Consider the following 17,257-nt stretch of genomic DNA (forward strand, 5'->3'; position numbering starts at 1 on the left):
GCAGCTTCCAACCTTGGAAGCAATAACAGTTACTCAAAGCAATAATGAAAGGTTTTTATCACAGTTTAGGTCAATTATTGTAATATTGCTGGCCATTTTGCTCGTCTTTTACGTTTACGACCGCGGGGCAATTGAAGACCAGGTGAAGGTTGTTCCGCAGATGCAACGCATGGCGTCGCAACCGTCTGACCCTGAAGGCACACAAAATAGCAGTGCGTTGCAACCGGGGGTTTCTCGATGAGCAACCTCAAAAAAGAAAAAAAAAAAAAAAGCGAAAAAAAAAAAAAAAAAAGCGAGAAACAAAAGCAAAAATAACAGTGTCATGACTTTCAGCTTACGTTCAATGGGAACTCGACAACTGGGGCAAAACCGGCAATGTTGAACAAGAGCTTCGTAATCGGCATGAAAATCATGCCGCATGGCCTTGAGCTGTGCTTCGTGCTGCGTCTATAAAGCGTGGCATACAGTCATGAGCCCGACCAACCACCTCACGCGATCCCGGTGGCTGAGCCGACGACACACCTTCAACAGCTTGGTGTAGCGGCCAAGAATGATGCAATCGCGCCGCAGGATGCCTCGTACATCGTCGGGGTAGAAGACATAGCTGCATGAACCAGTGCATTGTTGCAGACAACGCAAGTGAGCTTGCCACGGATTGGTACTTGAATGTTAGCCAAGTCACGTGCGACGCTGCTGGTGCTACTGGCGTGCTTACGTGCAATCGGGGAAGGGGCACCGTACAGTCGTTTGTCCGCCTTCGACACAGGCTTTGGCATGCCGCTGCACGACAGAACGCGAGAAATCGAACACAAATCAAAGGTCAGGGCAAGCAACCAGCCAAACCTGCCAATGTTTTGCAGAAGCGGGGCAGGGTGGCATGTGCGCGGCGGCCATGACGAGACGATGTCACATACGAAGCGACAATCCTTGCAGCAACGATGCCGGCACACGGCCTTGGAGTAGTGCTCGCCGCCACTGGTCTGGCGTCCCATACCAACCTGTCGCAGAGCATTGTGCACATGAGGCAGGGCCCAGGCTGAGAAAAGGCACAATGGAACTCACCAGACTGGCAAAGGCAATCTGCTCTTCGCAAATGCGACAAGAGATGTCACCCGGGCGTAGGCATGTAAATAGTGTGTTGAATTCACGGAGGGCACGCAAGCCCTCGCGTCGTGGCGCAAGCGTCAAGAGCATCTCCATGCGCAGCTCCTCCTATTGCACACGCAGCAATTCACATCAACAAATCGCTCCCCATTGATCGAAGAGATTCCAAGCAGGGCCGATTTACCTCAAAGGCCGAGTCGCCCGAGACTAAAAGCACGACACTAGCATACGGGAACCCCTCGGCCCCCCATACAGGTTGATGCTCTCGCAGATACGTCAGCAAGTGGGACCCAACCCCTGCTCGGTACAGACGGGCAAACTCGTCAGGCGCGGCATACTTGAGCTGCAGTAGCACAGTGATCGAGTAGTAATCAACGGGCGCGTCTTGCAGCTGCTTCAAGAGGTCAATGTCATTAGACACGGCAAACATGCACAAAATCTTGAGTGCAGAAAACGCGGACCGATCCGCCAAATTCATGGGAAGTGCCTCGGGCATGGGCAGACCAGCCAAGAGCCCGACTTCACGGCGCAAATGTGAGTTCAATGTGAGCACCTCCCCTTCAGTGGGGGTGCACATTTTAAACAGGCTGACAATGCCTTGTTTGAGACATTGTTGCTTGATCCAAGCCTCTAGGGTTGTCTGTAGCACGCGCTGAGCAGCACGGGTGTCGGCGTCTGCCTCAGGCAGCGTCTGATCATAGACGTGGGGCAACCAATGGGCGGCAGCCTGGACCACGACCAGAGCATATTCATCACAGATCAAGCCATTAGCCTGGGCGCAAACAACCTCCCAAGATGTTTGGGGTTGGCCACCAAAGCTAATGCGAAGACAAGCCTGCACAAGGTCCCACTGGTCTGCAAAATGTTGAACAATCGTTGCAAGCTCGATGGCACTGAGAGGAAAATGATTTCGCAGATACATGCGAGCCAATTTCGCTGCCAAGGCAGGATCCTCGTTGATCCAGCGGCGAACAGGGCGCTTCTCAGTGGCCCAGACTCGCATCAGTCGTGCCATGATGGTACACTCCTATGTTTTGACGACAAAACAAGCAAGGATCAGCCCAAGACAAACTCTCACCGCGTTTCAGCCCCCCCGATCGTCGTGGCCTCAGGTAACCGCTGATGAGTTTCATACCTTGAAGCGATTGGTCATGGCATAATGCTGACAGGCCATTTGCACAAAACAGACAAGCTGCTCATGGCGCTCGACATTGGGGCCCAGGTGGCGAAGGACTTGATCGAGGCAATTATCGTCGAGTTCGACCAGAGGTATGTCGGCATCCATCAAAAGCTGCAGGCCGGCAAGGCCCATTCGCTCAAAGCATCCCCACAGCAAACACTTGTAGACATGCTTGCGAACAGGGCTTGCAGCAACCACCTCACGCAGCCAAATGATTGTCGCGTGCGGCAGCGAGCTGGCGAGCTGTTCATTGTCACCATCGCCGGCAGGCTTGAGGGCCTTGATCTTGGCCGTGATCAGATCCTCAAGGGTGAGGCGCGCGCGAGCGGTCATGATGCGGCAATCTGACAGACAGACGCAAAGCTGAGCAGGCTGCATCGCACAAAGGATTTGAGCAGCACTTGTCTCGTGCAGCGCGAGCTTATGGACGGCTGGCGTGTTCAACTCGGTCGTGGCAAGCAGAAACAAGGCTGAAAGAAAGTTGGGCTGCTGTGCAAGGCGTGGCAGGAGAGCTTGCAGCACGCGACGCGGTTCCCGCCCAAAGAGCAGGGCAAACCATGCCGGCGCCTCAGCCGGCAGCTTGGTTGCTAAATCGTCCGTCGCCTGCAGGGCTGTATCGAGCTTTGAGAGAGTGGCATGGAGCTGGGACTCAGTCAAGGCCATCGCGCCCGAGGTCAAGCGGCTGACAAGATAAGTCATCTGCAACTCTGTGGCTTGTTTCATGAGCACGTCGAGTTGATCCGAGACCTCCAGCGAGCCCTGGTCCAGGAGACGCAGCTGAGTAGTAAGCTCTGCTTGGAAGGCACGTAGACGCTCCAGTTGGGCCCGAGCTGCACGGACATGCCGGACCGCTGAGAACCACCGCTGAATTTTGGCAGCTGCGGCTCTAAAATGTCGAGTGCATTCGCGCACAGGGACCAAAGTGGTAAGAAACAGGCACAGGCACACGTTGAAACCGATGTTCACAACAAGCAAGATACGTACTCGCGACGATCCAGAATGCGGCGGGCTGCAAAGGCCGCGAGGACCGGGAGCAGTACATGGCCAGCTAATAGCCGGCTGGTAGCCTCGTGTTGGTGTCGTCGTGCCAAAGCAAAGGGACTTGGCGTGCGATTGCAGGTATCGTTCAGGTCAGGAGTGTGGGCTTGTAGGAGCAACTGGCACACATCAGTGGCACCTTGACGGGCTGCTAGGTGTAGCAACGAAAGGCCGTCCAGGCGGGGCGGAACCAGCAGGCGTGTCAGGTCTGCGGGCTGGACGTGGGAACGGGCCGCCTGTAGCAGTAGCAGGGCCACGTCATGATGACCAGCTTCCAAAGCGGCTTCAATGGGTGTCGGCACGGGCCCTCTTGATGAGGGGGCAGCAGCGCGAGACGGTTTTTGACCACGACTCGACGGGCGGCTTGTTGAACGGCCCGCTTGAGGGGCAAGTGCGAGGGTTGGGGTAGAACGTTGGGGACGTAACCGCGAGCGAGGCCCCGCTTCCTGGCTGGAAGCGGCATTTGCTCGCGGGTTGGCTCGAGGTGATGCCTTGGTCGCGACCTTGGCGGTCCGCGCCTTGGCTCGAGGCGGCAATAGAAGAGTGGCGATGAGCTCTGGATTCAGCTCGAGAACTAGCTGCACACGCTCCAGGCGGCCATGCTGCGCCAGAAGGGTGAGCACATTCATGCCATCCTTGTTGGTAGCCAGCAGAAAGGCCGACGCTTTGCTAACGAGCCAGCGGCGCAGCTGGCCAAAAACATCGTCAGTCGTGTCAACCCAGCAGGTTGCAATGAGAGTTTGCCCATGTTCCAAGTAATCGACGAGCTGCTCCTGATTACTGCGACTCACAAACGCAGGCAACTATGCAACCAGGGCCGAAATCAGCCGTAAGCAAGGCGATGGCGGGTCGCGGGTCGAGGGTCACACAGGTGCAAGGACGTGAGGAAATGATGAGTGGTGAATTGTGGGTGCCAACCAACCTTACGAGGCTCCTGAAGAAGAAATCCACGTAGCGTCGCCACAACGCTCGGCACCAGCTGTCGCTGACGCTTGTCCAAAACAGCCTGCAGCGCGGGCGATCGCCCCGCCGCAGCACCGGTGCGAGCTGGCATGGCAACAAGCCCTTGCAAATAAAAAGCCAAACACTACCAACACCGACAGCCACTCTGCCACCCCCTGCCAACTGCTTGTTCACACCGTCGCTAAACCAGTTCCGTGTGTCGTCGTCTGCCGTCTGCCGTCCGTCGTCTGCAGTGTGTGTGTGTGTGTGTGTGTGTGTGTGTGTGTGTGTGTGTGTGTGTGTGTGTGTGTGTGTGTGTGTGTGTGTGTGTGAGTAAAATGCGATCGCGTCGTCGCGTTTCGCCGTCAGCGTCCGCAGTCTCAAAATAGCCTGACAGTGCGCGCCAATATTGGCCTCTCCCAACCCCTCTGGTGTTCCATCAAAGGTTATCGTAGTGGTATATTAGGTTATTGCAGTTGTCTAATAGTAAAAGGCTTATTAGTGTTGATAGTTGATGTCGTGAAATAAAAGGTTTGTGATGCGATTGAGGATTGCTTGTTTCAGATTCGACGCACACACGCACATCTGTTTGCTCTGGTCAACATGAAAAGGCATCAACGGCTACTGGGTGAGCACGTCGGTCGGCTTGCTATCGAGAAGACGACTGATCCAAGTATGAAGCATGCCTAATGGTCATGTGCAGAGCCGGCGCGATGGTACTGACTGAGCACACAAGCCCGGTGCGGGATGCTCGAAGCGTGCACTATCTTCTGCGGTCCACATACCCGAGGTCGCCACGAGACCGCCGATGATGCCCGACAGGCGAATCAAAAACTGGCTAAAAGACCGCGGCTACGTGCATGGATGTCCCATTAGCCTTTGGCTTGACGCGGCAGCATACGTTTGGGCGCTGTCTGCTTTGATCGGCCCAAGCACGACAAACCTGTTCATGGACCAGGACGCCAATAGGCTCAATTTCATACTTGAAATGAATGCCTGAGTCAACAGCCACAGGTTGGCTCAGATGAACTGCGTTTCTTGAGCGCATCAAAAAAAGTAAGGGTCAAGTCAAACCAAACACCCGTGAGCGCACCTGGAAGCTTGCGTTCGTTAGCCGCCAAAATGTGGTGTTGCTCCGTCACAGAATATTGGTTGGATCGAAAGGGCTCGGCCTCGTCCATGCGTTTGGTCGTCGTGGGAACCACCTTCAGAAAGTACTGGAACAATTGCTTGTTCGAGTCGGATACCTTCATGTCACCATCCAACGCCATGGCCCCTCGTTGCTCCGAGCTGAAGGAGAAGCGGTCAATGCGGTGGCTAAAGTTGATAGCTGCGTAACATTGGGCAGCACCAAGGTCTGACATGAGGGCCCGGACGCTTGGCCACCCTTTGAAGAAGAAGACGAAGAAGAAGAAGGAGAAGAAGAAGCGAGTGCATGGGACAAGCCCGTCCGTTTGGCTCGACAGCGTAAGCCAATACCAGGCACAACTGACTCTTTTGGTTGGGGTCAATCGGCACGTGGGCGTGGCCCGAGGCGTGGTGAACACTTTTGCCCGCGGAAAAGTGAAAGTTGGAGGATACTCGCGCGACGGGCATGGTGCCATGCACCCGGCAGCCATCGGGCTCTGCGTCAATCTCTGGCGCCCTGCACGGGGCACGTCAGCGTGACAGATTGTCCACGCCAAGGGTGAGACCTTGTGGCGCTTGAATGATGGGCGAGCCCTGCACAGTCGCATGACGTACGCAGTTGGCATTGGCTCACGCTTGGATCCATACAGGAAACGATGAAGCGAGTCCAACCCCTTGCTGCCCTCCTGAGCCTTGACCTCGGCCCATTGACTGCGATATTCAAGGCGTTCAGCGGAGCAAGGTAAGTGGAAGCAGAGGTTGAGGCGTGGGCATCCGGGGAAACAGGCAGCGGTCATATCCTCATTTCGCCGTGATCTACGCAGGCGTGCCGTCCCCAGGGCCCGATGCTTACTCGAGCCATTCTTGTTGGTTGGGGGAGAGCTTGAAGTGGGCTGGCTCCACCGCCATAAACTGTAGCGCATCGGTCGACCGGCCCGAGACGTCAATGTAATCCACCCCGAAATTCTCACAGGGCATGGCGATGGTCATGTCCACCGTCAAGTTCATATGCCTAGGGTGTTATCGCCAGAGAGTAGCTGGTGAGACCTGCTACCGTATAACGAGGGCCCGTGGACCACGGCCGCACGTACGGATCGAGGTCCGTGTCCACCGCGTACTCGTACACCACATCCACCTAAACTCAATCCAAATCACCATATGCCAGTGCACATGCCACATCATGAGGGTGCCCAGGCCTGCAGTGCTTGGCATTGCAAATCATGACCGCACCGTGCGATAATACATGAGCTCGGTAAAGATGAGGCCGACAATGGCCAACCCGACAATGATGGTGACTGCTCATCGTAACAGCCGTGGGTGAGTCAAGATTTGGCGTCTGTTGCAAGCATCGATCGCCAGGCGGTCCTGCGCGGTTTCAGAGGGTGTAGCAAGAAGCAACGAACCAACGGCACCGGAGATGGAGGTCGTCTGAATGTCCATGTCGGGCTCCACTTTGGGGAACACGTCCAGCTGCTTGACCTGCTCCTGCAGGCGCTCACGTCGATTTAACCGCCGCATCGCGCTGGTCACGAGCCACCCACAGCAGCACCGTTCCCTTGGCCCGTATCTCCCTACCCAAGCCTCGTTACAGGATCGCGGCTTCCCTAGGAACACGCACACGCGCACACGGCGCTCCTCACTGAGCTGCCCGGGAGAACGGGGGCTGCCGTTTCACAAAATCAACGACAAGCGGCAGAGCGATGACACGGAACTGGGTAAAAAGCAGAGATGCTTCCTTTGAGCGGAGCGCCACTGGTATAGAAACCCTGCATAAACAGAGATGGGAACGAATCAGCGCTCAAGGTCAGAGCTCAAGGTCTCTATCCCAGTCTTCTGGTCTCTTCCCTCAGTCCCCTAGTCTTGCCTTTATCTGACATTTAGCATGATCTTTCTGACATTTGCGATGTTTTTTCTGACATTTTGTTCCCTGCAGACGATTCATTGAAATGAACAGAGAGGGGGTGTGCCTGATCTGGAATTTGGTGTCGGCCCCACAGGTTAATCACTACTGGAAGAAAGCGTCTAGGCTGTCGTGTGGAGGCAGTTGCGTGCGAAAGATTCGGCCATCCCGTCGGGCAGATTACGCCCGATAAAGACCATTCGCGTGATGCGCGGCTCGGTGGGTTCCCACTCGCTCGTCGTTGTCTAAGCAGCAAAGCAAATCATCCCGGGTGGTTATTAAGCATCGAGCACATGGCCAATATGCAGCAGCGAGTGCGCCTCACCTTGTCGTACAACTCGCGAACTGCTTGGAAAATGACACGCTTATCTTGGCCATGGATGGCCAAGACGCCTTTGGCACGCAAGACTTCAAGACCAGCCACGGCCTGGCCGTCGAGCATGCCCTCCCAGAGCAGCTGCTCCAACCAGCTCTCGACTGCGCGTTCATCCACCGGTCCGGCTTGTTCAAAGGTCACAGTGCGAACCTGTCGATGGGCAGAGCGTGGCACGGTGTGTGAGAACAACGACGCTCGCCGTGGCAGGCCAATCGCCAGCAGTGAGTGCTCAGAGCACCCTTGCATCAACGCACGGTGGCATCGTCGTGGGTGTGGCCTTGTTGCGCCGCTAGCACAGCCTCGGCCTTGGTTTGGTCAAATGCCTGAATGCCCAAAACAAAGTCCATGGGCACCCTGTTCGCGTTGAAAGCGTCACGCGCACAATGAGCTGCAGGTGCAGGGTGCAAATGGTTGAAGAGTGGGCATTGGCGGAGGACATACTTTGCATATGATGTCTCGACAATCTGGGCGAGCCCATTGATACCTTGCACGGCTTGGCGCAGCTCATCGCGTTCTGCCTCGCTGACGAGGTCAATCTTGTTCAAAAGGATACGGTCGGCCAAGGCAACTTGCCTGCAGTGGCACCAGCGCGTGTGCACAAGTTATATTTTTCAGATATTGGAGGTCCCACGTGTTGCGCTAGTGGCAGCAAAAGCAGGGCGAGGCATACCGGACGGCTTCGTTCATGACATGGGCAGGTCGCTCCTCCTTGAGTTGCTGCAAGCCATACTTTGCGTCCATGACTGTCACAACACCTAAGGCCCCGAGAAAACAATTTTAGAATTTTTTGGACAACGATGGCACAGCTCGTGGTACCTGGGGTGTGGCATAAGCTGTGAGGCAGAAAAGGACGAACCATCAAGCTTGACTTGGCTGCAAAGAGCATCGTCTAGCCAGAACATGGAGGCAATGGGGCCGGGGTCGGCTAGACCGGTTGTTTCCAGCACAACGTAATCAAAGCGACCCCTCTTCTCCATCAGGTTTTCAATGGCTTTGACACCCACATCCCTGTCGGCGTGGCACGGATCACGAGAGAGACGAGGCAAGCACAGAAATGAGGTCAAGCAGAGCTGGTGAAAGCGTGTTGTGACGCAGTATACTGGCGGAGAACATACTTGACACTGCAGCACAAGCACCCATTGCGCAGCTCCAGCCATTCCTCAAAGAGCTCGCCCTCGGTTCCCACAGACATTGACTTTTCCACGGCACTTCCCTCGCCAAACTCGTTGAGGATGACGGCAATCTTGTACCCGTGATTGGCAGTGAGCAAGTAGTTGAGCAAGGTGGTCTTGCCGGCACCTGTCAGAGAAGCAGAGCAGCGACACCGCCCAGTCAGACGGCCAGTGGAACCGCAAAACGAACGGAAACGTCAAAAGCGATTGAAGAAAATAAAGCAGAGCAAAAAAAAAAAAAGCGAAGCGGCAGCCGGGGGTCAGACCAGATGCCGTGTTCCCCAGGCCATGGGGTGTGAACCGAACCGTCAGGCCACGGTATGCCAAGCAAGCGTACCTAGGTATCCAGTGAGGATGGTCACGGGCACGGGTTTGGCATCGACTTGGTCTGCTGCAACAGGCACAGCGGCACTGCTGCTGGGTTCTGCTTGACTCAAAGGCGCTGGCACAAGCTCAGGCGGCACGTAGCTCCCAGTGGCATCCACAAGCGTTGGCACACCCTCATCGTCCTCGTCACTACTCGCCATCGCTACCTCACCAAGTTAACGCCCCTCCTCCCTTCTCGCACGCTCCACCAGACACACTGACATGCGCGCGCGCAAAAATTAAAAACTTTATGAGAGAGAGAGAGAGAGAGAGAGAGAGAGAGAGAGAGAGAGAGAAAATGACGCAACAGCTTTATGTGTGTGTGTGTGTGTGTGTGTGTGTGTGTGTGTGTGTGTGTGTGTGTGTGTGTGTGTGTGTGTGTGTGTGTGGAGTCCTGCTGCTGCTTATGGCACTTGGTCTTAGGGTGCGTGCAGTCGCGCCTGTGCGCTCTCTGCGCGGGTGTTCCATAGTTTGATTGTACATGGATCAGCGTCAGGTCCCCCCCGCTTCCTCATCTGTGTGCGTACCGATGTGCATGCACAAGCCTTTGCGTCGGTTGCAGTTCCTGTATGTCAGTTCATCTGGGTGTTGTCTGGATTTGTGCTGGGATGTAGATCATGACAGTGTGGCGCCTCTGCTCGTGGCTTCGGATGTGTCCCTATGTAGGTAATTTGGAAGGCAGCTTGCTGCCTTGCTCATGCTAGCGCCGTCCATGAGATACAAGTTGTAAAGGATAATTCGTATTCTTACTACATGTATTCAGTGTCTTTAGATTTTGGCTGGGTGCAAGCCGTGGCAAACCGATTCTAGGGTGTTGGCATCGGCGCAAGACTGGGACAGGCGGCGGGTGTCACGTTTTGAGCCGTGCCGCTAATGTCCGAACAGGTCCAACCTTGCTTGCCCGTAATGTGCACGTTCTGAAACCGGAGGGCCCGGAACTGGCTGTTGGGCAAGCCCACCTGGTGGAAACGCACGCGCCTGAGAGAGGGTGGCACAGAGCTAGTGCTGCAATGCTAGCGATAGGATGCGGCACCCGTACCAGTTCAGCAATCTGGGTGTTGTTGCCTCCGCGCGCGTTGATCAGGCTGATATTGTACACGTGCGGCGTGGCCAAGGGGTTGTAGCCCGCCGGATGACCACCGTAATGGCCATTGTAGCCAACAGCCAGCTGTATCGAGTTCTCAATAACCACGTCCTCCACTGTGACGTTGACAACATAGCCACCTGAAAGGATGCCCAGGCGCTGTGGGTCAGGGTTTTGCGAGACGGGACGCATGTGCGCACACCCTCGCCACGTACCGCGACCCATGCCCGTTTTAATGCGAAAGCCCTGCAAACACCCCGTCATGGTGATGTTACGGGCAAACACGTTGGCTATACCTCCTGACATCTCTGAACCTGTTTGTCGCAGAGCACGAGTGCAGAACACGAGGGTGACTGTTCACTGGGTCGGAGCATGGCTCGGCACCCTCCAACCATGTCTTTGTACAGTCGGTGGACATACCGAGGCAGATGCCCGCAGCGTTGGGGGAGTGGAAGACACAGTTTTCAATGGTAATGTTGTTGGAGGAGATGTTGACCGTATAGCCGTAGACGTCCCAGCCGCTTTTGATGGCGACCGAGTCATCGCCAGTGCTAAAGTAGCAATCGCGAATCACGACGTCCCGGGTGGAGTCGGGGTCCACGCCATCCGTGTTAGGTGAGTAGGGGGGGTTGAGAATGGTCAGATCTATGGCGCGAAAGTCCTGAGAGTAGACGGGGTGCACCGTCCAGAAAGGACTGTGTGTCAAGGTGAGATGGGACACCTCCAGCTGACGAGACCACATGACCTCGTACAAGTGGCCCCGGGTATAGACCTCTGTGCCATTGTTGTGCCGCGCCCACCAAATCTAGGGGAACAAAGTGGAGTCGTGGAGTGAGTTGCTGACGGCGATTCGCGGGAGTACAAGGCTTATCAACTCGGATGATGGGCTGGTTTGAGCATGACGTGGGGACGCACATCACCCGTGGCGTTGATGGTGCCGTTGTTGCCCGTGACTGTCACGTCGGTCAGATTGAAGCCATGCAAAAACGAGGCATGGCGAGGCCCGGGATGATCCCGTCCCTGGCCATAGGAGGGCATGGGCGGGATGATGGGCCAGTCTGCCAGCCGGTCCGTCGCGCGCAGGATGGAACCGGCTTCGAGATACAAGACCAAGTGGCTGGTCATGTTAAAGGGGGCCAGCAAAAAGTCTCCGGGAGGAATGTAGATGGTGCCCCCACCCGACTGCTGCACGGCCTCCAAGGCGGCGGCCATGGCCAGCGAATTGTTGTGGCGACCATCCCCGATGGCACCAAAGGCCGTTAGATTAAACACTCGCTCCTGGTGCTCCTGCGGCACGCGCGCCTCAAAGCGCATCCGCTGCTCTGACCCCAGTGCCTCCAACCGGAATCCCACATGACCACGGGTCTGATCCGTGCCCACCAACCCTTGATCTCCCACAGCACCCTCGGCTCCCGCCACCACCACGCCTAGCAGCAGCAGCAGCAGCAGCAGCAGCAGCAGCAGCAACGGCAACGGCAGCCTCGACATCGCTCACGCTTGCGCAAGCGTTCGGAGGGGATCGATGTCGTGCTTGGATTAAGTATTATACTTATGCACCAAATTGTGTGACTCTGTCTCTCTCTTTGTCTCTGTCTTAGTCTCTGTCTTTGTCTCTGTCTCTGGCTCTGATTCTGGCTCTGATTCTGTCTCTGTCTCTGACTCTGAGTCTGTCTCTGGCTCTGATACTGATTCTGGCTTTGATTCCATCTCTGTCTCTGTGTCTGTTTTTTACCTACTTACTCCCTCTCTTCTTACTCTCTCTCTTCCCACTCACTCTCTTCTCACTCACTCTCTTCTTACTCTCTCTCTTCTCACTCACTCTCTTCTCACTCTCTCTCTTTTCACTCTCTCTCTTTATTACCAACAACAACAACGAGAGGGAGGAAGAAGAAGAAGGGCAGCGCCAGTCCGTCCGTCCGTCCGTCCGTCCGTCGATATGCAGCGCATCACTGTGACCAAGGGCAAGGATGGCTTTGGGTTCAAGTTGACGGGCATGCGGTTGCCGCTCTGCCTGCATCCCACCAAGGGTACGTACCTGAACCACAAATGCTATTCGTTGCCACGCCCCTTGCCAGATGGTCCCCAACAAACCCTGCCAGCGGGGCATGCCAGCTCATCTTCATGCCGTTTTGGTCACCATGATCAAGGGGGTCCGGCTGAAGCTGCCGGTGTGGTAGAGGGCATGCATTTGATGGGGATCGAGGAGCATCCGACGCTGGATGGCAGCCTTGCCGCCGTCATCAAGGCCGTTCAGAATTGTACTACGGAACTCGTTTTGCTCTGCCAGCCCAACCCCAGCAAAGCTTCGACCACAACAACCACCGCACCGACGCTCGCACAGGACGCTCCTGCCGCAGCCAGTCTCAACGGCAGCGCAGAACCTTCTGCAGCTGGTGCGATCTTTGAACGTTTTGTCTTGGCTTGCTCGGGTGATGGCTCGATCCCCCTTTTCTTTTTCAAGCACATACCTCATTCATGGCATGTCGGTTCTTGAATAGGCGATCGGGGTTGGGACTGCGACAGCACGTCCCAGCATGGATCTCGACGTGAGTGGGGCATGGTCCATCCATCTTCTGTTGTATCTTCAATATCATGCCCCATTCATCACCTGCTGAGCGATCCCTGTTTTGTCCTTGACACATGCTGTGCCTCACCACTTGGTGTTGTTTTTCTTGTAGATGGCAAGCTAAATCAAGACGTGCCCTTTTGCGCCAGCTTCAAACAAAACGGCCACCGCATCGCCATTGCCGCCGTCTTTGATGGCCACGGGCTTCTTGGCGAGATTGCTGCCGCCATGGCGCGTGACACCATGACCGCCCTCCAGCCAACCTTTGCCTGGGACTCGCTCCTCACTCAACCCGAGCAGGGCATGCGCGAGATCTTTGCGCAGCTCGACGCAGCCATTGTCGCCGCCCACGATGCGCCGCCGGCACAGTACACCTACATTGGTCAGAGCGGGTCGCTCGATTTTCGACTCGAAGCGCATGCCATTCCCGAACTGGACCCCCCAAGCGGCTACGTGTGTACGAGCCGGGACGGTGTACCCCCGCGACCGATTGACTTTGGCTGCACTGCTGTGGTTGCGGTTGTGGTGGATGAGACACACGTGGTGGTGGGGAATGCGGGTGATGCGGCGGCGTTTGTATTGCTGCGCGATCAGGCGGGTCACGAGGACCGGGACGGGTACAGCGTGGAAGCCTTGAGCGTTCAGCACACGGCGCGCAGCAAAGCCGAGCAAGCGCGGGTGCACGAGACGCATCCGGGTGCTGCACATTTCACTGGTGACGGGTACCTGGCACCGCTGGACCCGACATTGGCACAGTATGAGCTGCAGTTGACGCGCAGCCTGGGGCACCGCTTGCTGAAGCGGGCGGGTGTGATCGCCGACCCGGAGGTCCGATCGCAGACGTGGCCGGTGGGTGAGGTACACGGTGTGGTTGCGTGCTCGGACGGGATCACGGACGAGCTCTCGGGCTTGGATGTTTTGGACCGCGTGCTGAACGCGGGGACTGCACTGGAGGCGAGTGAGGTGCTGTGTCAGGATGCACAGGACTACTGCATGGACGAGACGTGCATTGACGATGCCACGGCCGTCGTCGCTCTCTTACGACCCCTGGCTGATTTGCCTGCCCCCACGCCGGATGTTCCTCCTGCACCAGTCACGCCTGTAACCAAGCCTGCCGTGACCGCCCCAAAACCTGTGATTACCGCTCCCAAACCAACCATTTCCGCTCCCAAACCTGTCGTCGCGGCGGTAAAGACAGCCTCAGAGCCGCCCGCAGCAGTTGCGTCACGCCCCAGTTTGCCGCGAAAGCCAACCATTTTACGTAAAAAAGTTGAAAAGACTCTAACACGCGTTCGAAGCTACAGTACCCATGGCTCCAGACGTAAGCTTTGACCGCCATCTTTCCCCCCCCATTGGTCAGAAGGATCAATCAGTTGTTGCCTTACTCATGCCGGTCTTTCTTGTAGATGGCAAGCTAAATCAAGACGTGCCCTTTTGCGCCAGCTTCAAACAAAACGGCCACCGCATCGCCATTGCCTCCGTCTTTGATGGCCACGGGCTTCTTGGCGAGATTGCTGCCGCCATGGCGCGTGACACCATGACCGCCCTCCAGCCAACCTTTGCCTGGGACTCGCTCCTCACTCAACCCGAGCAGGGCATGCGCGAGATCTTTGCGCAGCTCGACGCAGCCATTGTCGCCGCCCACGATGCGCCGCCGGCACAGTACACCTACATTGGTCAGAGCGGGTCGCTCGATTTTCGACTCGAAGCGCATGCCATTCCCGAACTGGACCCCCCAAGCGGCTACGTGTGTACGAGCCGGGACGGTGTACCCCCGCGACCGATTGACTTTGGCTGCACTGCTGTGGTTGCGGTTGTGGTGGATGAGACACACGTGGTGGCGGGGAATGCGGGTGATGCGGCGGCGTTTGTATTGCTGCGCGATCAGGCGGGTCACGAGGACCGGGACGGGTACAGCGTGGAAGCCTTGAGCGTTCAGCACACGGCGCGCAGCAAAGCCGAGCAAGCGCGGGTGCACGAGACGCATCCGGGTGCTGCACATTTCACTGGTGACGGGTACCTGGCACCGCTGGACCCGACATTGGCACAGTATGAGCTGCAGTTGACGCGCAGCCTGGGGCACCGCTTGCTGAAGCGGGCGGGTGTGATCGCCGACCCGGAGGTCCGATCGCAGACGTGGCCGGTGGGTGAGGTACACGGTGTGGTTGCGTGCTCGGACGGGATCACGGACGAGCTCTCGGGCTTGGATGTTTTGGACCGCGTGCTGAACGCGGGGACTGCACTGGAGGCGAGTGAGGTGCTGTGTCAGGATGCACAGGACTACTGCATGGACGAGACGTGCATTGACGATGCCACGGCCGTCGTCGCTCTCTTTCCTGCCCGTGATACCATTAGTGAAAGTGACGCATAAGCATAAGCCATGTTTACACAGACCTTGTGCTCTCTGGCCGAGCGATGCGCTTGTTTACCCTTTTATGCCGCGGTCGCATCAATTGATTCTCTCTACGGGCTCTTTCCCCTTGTTCCAGCCGCACTTGTTATAATTGCCTGCCTACTTGCTTGCTTGCTTGCTTGCACACAGGGCGGACGAAGCAACTTTTTCAGTTTTCTTTTTTTTTTGTTGTCCGTTTTGTTGTCGCCCGCTGTCTCGTGGTCCACAGCAGAGGAGGCACGGGTAAGGAACTCGGGGACAGATGATGTTGGATGCGCTTTGGTGAGGGGTGGTCCGCACAGGATAGTCTCGCAGAGTATGGTTGCTGTGGCGCTGATCACCGGGCAATCATGGCACTCATGAGCCACTTCAAGACTCGCCAGGGCTTGCTGTTGGTTTCGCTGGGTTGGATGCTCTGTGTTGCCTTGTTGGTCAGCTTCCCCGTAAATACTCGGGCCCTGCCTCAACCACACCCTCCCGCAGAGCTCGAAGCCATTGAAGTTGCCGTGGTGGCCGTCGGGTCTAACCATGCCCGGCGGCTGCAGGTGCTAATCAAATCGATTCTCTTCCACCATTTGCCGCCACAGCCCTTGCGCTTTCATGTGATTACAGATCATGAGACAGCGGCCAGCCTGCGGCACTTATATCGAAGCTGGCGCTTGCCTGCTGTCCAGGTCCGCTTCTACAGCATCACAGCTGCACTGCAGGGCGTCGACTTGCACGGTCTAGAGACGCATCACTACGCCGGCCGCTATGCGTTTGTAAAGCTTTTTGTCGCCGACCTGCTGCCCGTGAGCCTTGAGCGGGTGATGGTGCTGGACACCGATCTCCTGTTTCTGGGCCCCATCGCCGAGCTCTGGGATCAATTCAAAGGATGGAGTGCCTCGGCCATATTTGCTGTTGTGGACAATTTCTCCGAGTGGTATATTCCAGGTCGCCTGCAGCGACAACCCTGGCCCGCGCCGGCACCCTTGGGCATAAACACGGGCGTGACCTTGCTGCACCTGGCACGCCTGCGCCACCAAAACTTTCCAAAAGTCTGGACCAGCGCAGTTGCCCGTGTCCTAGCCGATCCCCGCCTCAACATCACATACGCACCATTGGCTGACCAGGACGTCATGAATACGGTTTTTTACGACAATCCGACGTAAGTGAGCCATATGCGCCCAAATTTCGCTCGCCAATGCAGGATCCCGCCTTGCCGTAACAGTGCGCTTTGCAATCTGGGTGCGATGACAGCCTGTTGCATCGACTGCCCTGTCGGTTTAATTACCAGCTGAGCGAGAACACGCTCATCTTTCAGGTTGGTTCTCGCCACATTTTCGTGCGTCGGTACCATCTCTCCTTGACCGAGGTGATTGCAATGACAACACTTTCTTCGCCTCCTGCACCAATGTAGCGCTGCGAGGAGAAGCCACTGATTATTCATTGGAATTCGCCCACTAAGCTCAAGGTGAAGCTTTCCAACATTGGCGCATTCTTAGCCCAAGAACGTTTCATAACCACGCTCGACGGCAGTCTTCTGGTCCATATGCGGCGAACATCGATGCCACCTACGGATACAGAACCCGAAGCCTTGGCCCAGGTGGCGCCGGAGACTTGCCAAGCCTATCTGCCGGGCCCACACCAAATTGTGCGCGAGCTTCCCCGTTTTGTGTGCTTGGAGCGTCCTGCACTCGAGACCGGGGCCGTTACCCTGATCACGGCCTTTACGCCGGATCGCCTTGATCTTTTCTTAAGTTTGGTGCGCAGCTACGAAGGTCCGGTCAGCGCGGCACTGTTTGCAAACGATGAAGAGGCCGACCGTGTTGCCCAGGCGCTTGCCGAGACCAGCTTTGCCCGGCGGCACAGGCGCGTTTGTGTCCATTTATTAATGCCCGATGGCCTGGCTCCAGGAGCCGTTCCAATTAATCGTCTCCGCAATTTGGCTTGGGACCACGCCCCAACTCCGTGGGTGTTTCATGTTGATGTCGACTTTGAGGCAAGCGTCAACCTTCACGCTCAGCTGG

The 17,257-nt window shown here is 56.5% G+C and overlaps 5 protein-coding genes across 5 annotated transcripts in view; 2 read left to right on the forward strand and 3 right to left on the reverse strand.

The window, feature by feature from the left end:
* Positions 1–114: 114 nt before the first annotated feature.
* On the reverse strand, positions 115–7,092 carry MONBRDRAFT_32503 (uncharacterized protein; the record flags this gene model as incomplete). The annotated part of the gene is made up of 18 exons (XM_001746106.1): positions 6,796–7,092; positions 6,623–6,687; positions 6,484–6,527; positions 6,246–6,404; positions 6,008–6,103; positions 5,758–5,909; positions 5,358–5,594; positions 5,208–5,260; positions 4,245–4,328; positions 3,269–4,125; positions 2,240–3,170; positions 1,289–2,131; positions 1,063–1,212; positions 915–998; positions 716–780; positions 523–604; positions 339–447; positions 115–191 (listed from the first exon to the last, which is right to left on the reverse strand). Exons 1-18 carry the CDS (start codon positions 6,908–6,910, stop codon positions 115–117), a joined length of 4,203 nt encoding a protein of 1,400 aa, XP_001746158.1. The 5' UTR covers positions 6,911–7,092.
* Positions 7,093–7,355: 263 nt separating this feature from the next.
* On the reverse strand, positions 7,356–9,477 carry MONBRDRAFT_32504 (uncharacterized protein). The gene is made up of 8 exons (XM_001746107.1): positions 9,178–9,477; positions 8,784–8,967; positions 8,525–8,676; positions 8,339–8,423; positions 8,110–8,241; positions 7,923–8,022; positions 7,618–7,818; positions 7,356–7,537 (listed from the first exon to the last, which is right to left on the reverse strand). Exons 1-8 carry the CDS (start codon positions 9,365–9,367, stop codon positions 7,415–7,417), a joined length of 1,167 nt encoding a protein of 388 aa, XP_001746159.1. The 5' UTR covers positions 9,368–9,477; the 3' UTR covers positions 7,356–7,414.
* Positions 9,478–10,012: 535 nt separating this feature from the next.
* MONBRDRAFT_8397 (uncharacterized protein) lies at positions 10,013–11,778 on the reverse strand (the record flags this gene model as incomplete). The annotated part of the gene is made up of 5 exons (XM_001746108.1): positions 10,013–10,165; positions 10,246–10,430; positions 10,506–10,604; positions 10,711–11,095; positions 11,206–11,778. 5 exons carry the CDS (start codon positions 11,776–11,778, stop codon positions 10,013–10,015), a joined length of 1,395 nt encoding a protein of 464 aa, XP_001746160.1.
* Positions 11,779–12,226: 448 nt separating this feature from the next.
* On the forward strand, positions 12,227–16,551 carry MONBRDRAFT_25622 (uncharacterized protein; the record flags this gene model as incomplete). Its single annotated transcript, XM_001745971.1, has 7 exons — positions 12,227–12,317; positions 12,366–12,683; positions 12,789–12,836; positions 12,969–14,177; positions 14,263–15,216; positions 15,732–16,395; positions 16,488–16,551. Coding segments are annotated over 7 exons (3,348 nt in total), but the record flags the coding sequence as incomplete, so codon positions are not given.
* Positions 16,552–16,794: 243 nt separating this feature from the next.
* Positions 16,795–17,257, forward strand: part of MONBRDRAFT_21521 (uncharacterized protein) — a gene marked incomplete at both ends in the record, with an annotated part of 1,862 nt that continues 1,399 nt past the window's right edge. Inside the window, one exon of the mRNA XM_001745972.1 lies at positions 16,795–17,235. Within this exon, the coding sequence (XP_001746024.1) occupies positions 16,795–17,235 (441 nt within the window). The remainder of the gene's footprint in view (positions 17,236–17,257) is intronic.

Source organism: Monosiga brevicollis, genomic scaffold (assembly GCF_000002865.3).
Source record: "Monosiga brevicollis MX1 MONBRscaffold_11 genomic scaffold, whole genome shotgun sequence".
NCBI classification, from domain to species: domain Eukaryota; class Choanoflagellata; order Craspedida; family Salpingoecidae; genus Monosiga; species Monosiga brevicollis.

Bases quoted from the DNA above. Each gene is read 5' to 3' on its own strand.
- MONBRDRAFT_32504 (XM_001746107.1), bottom strand. From the start codon at position 9,367: ATGGCGAGTAGTGACGAGGACGATGAGGGTGTGCCAACGCTTGTGGAT. The intron at 8,424-8,524 runs GTTCGTCCTTTT...TCGGGGCCTTAG, and splicing joins CAGCCAAGTCAAGCTTGATG to GTGTTGTGACAGTCATGGAC. The intron at 8,023-8,109 runs GTATGTCCTCCG...CAACGCGAACAG, and splicing joins GTCGAGACATCATATGCAAA to GGTGCCCATGGACTTTGTTT.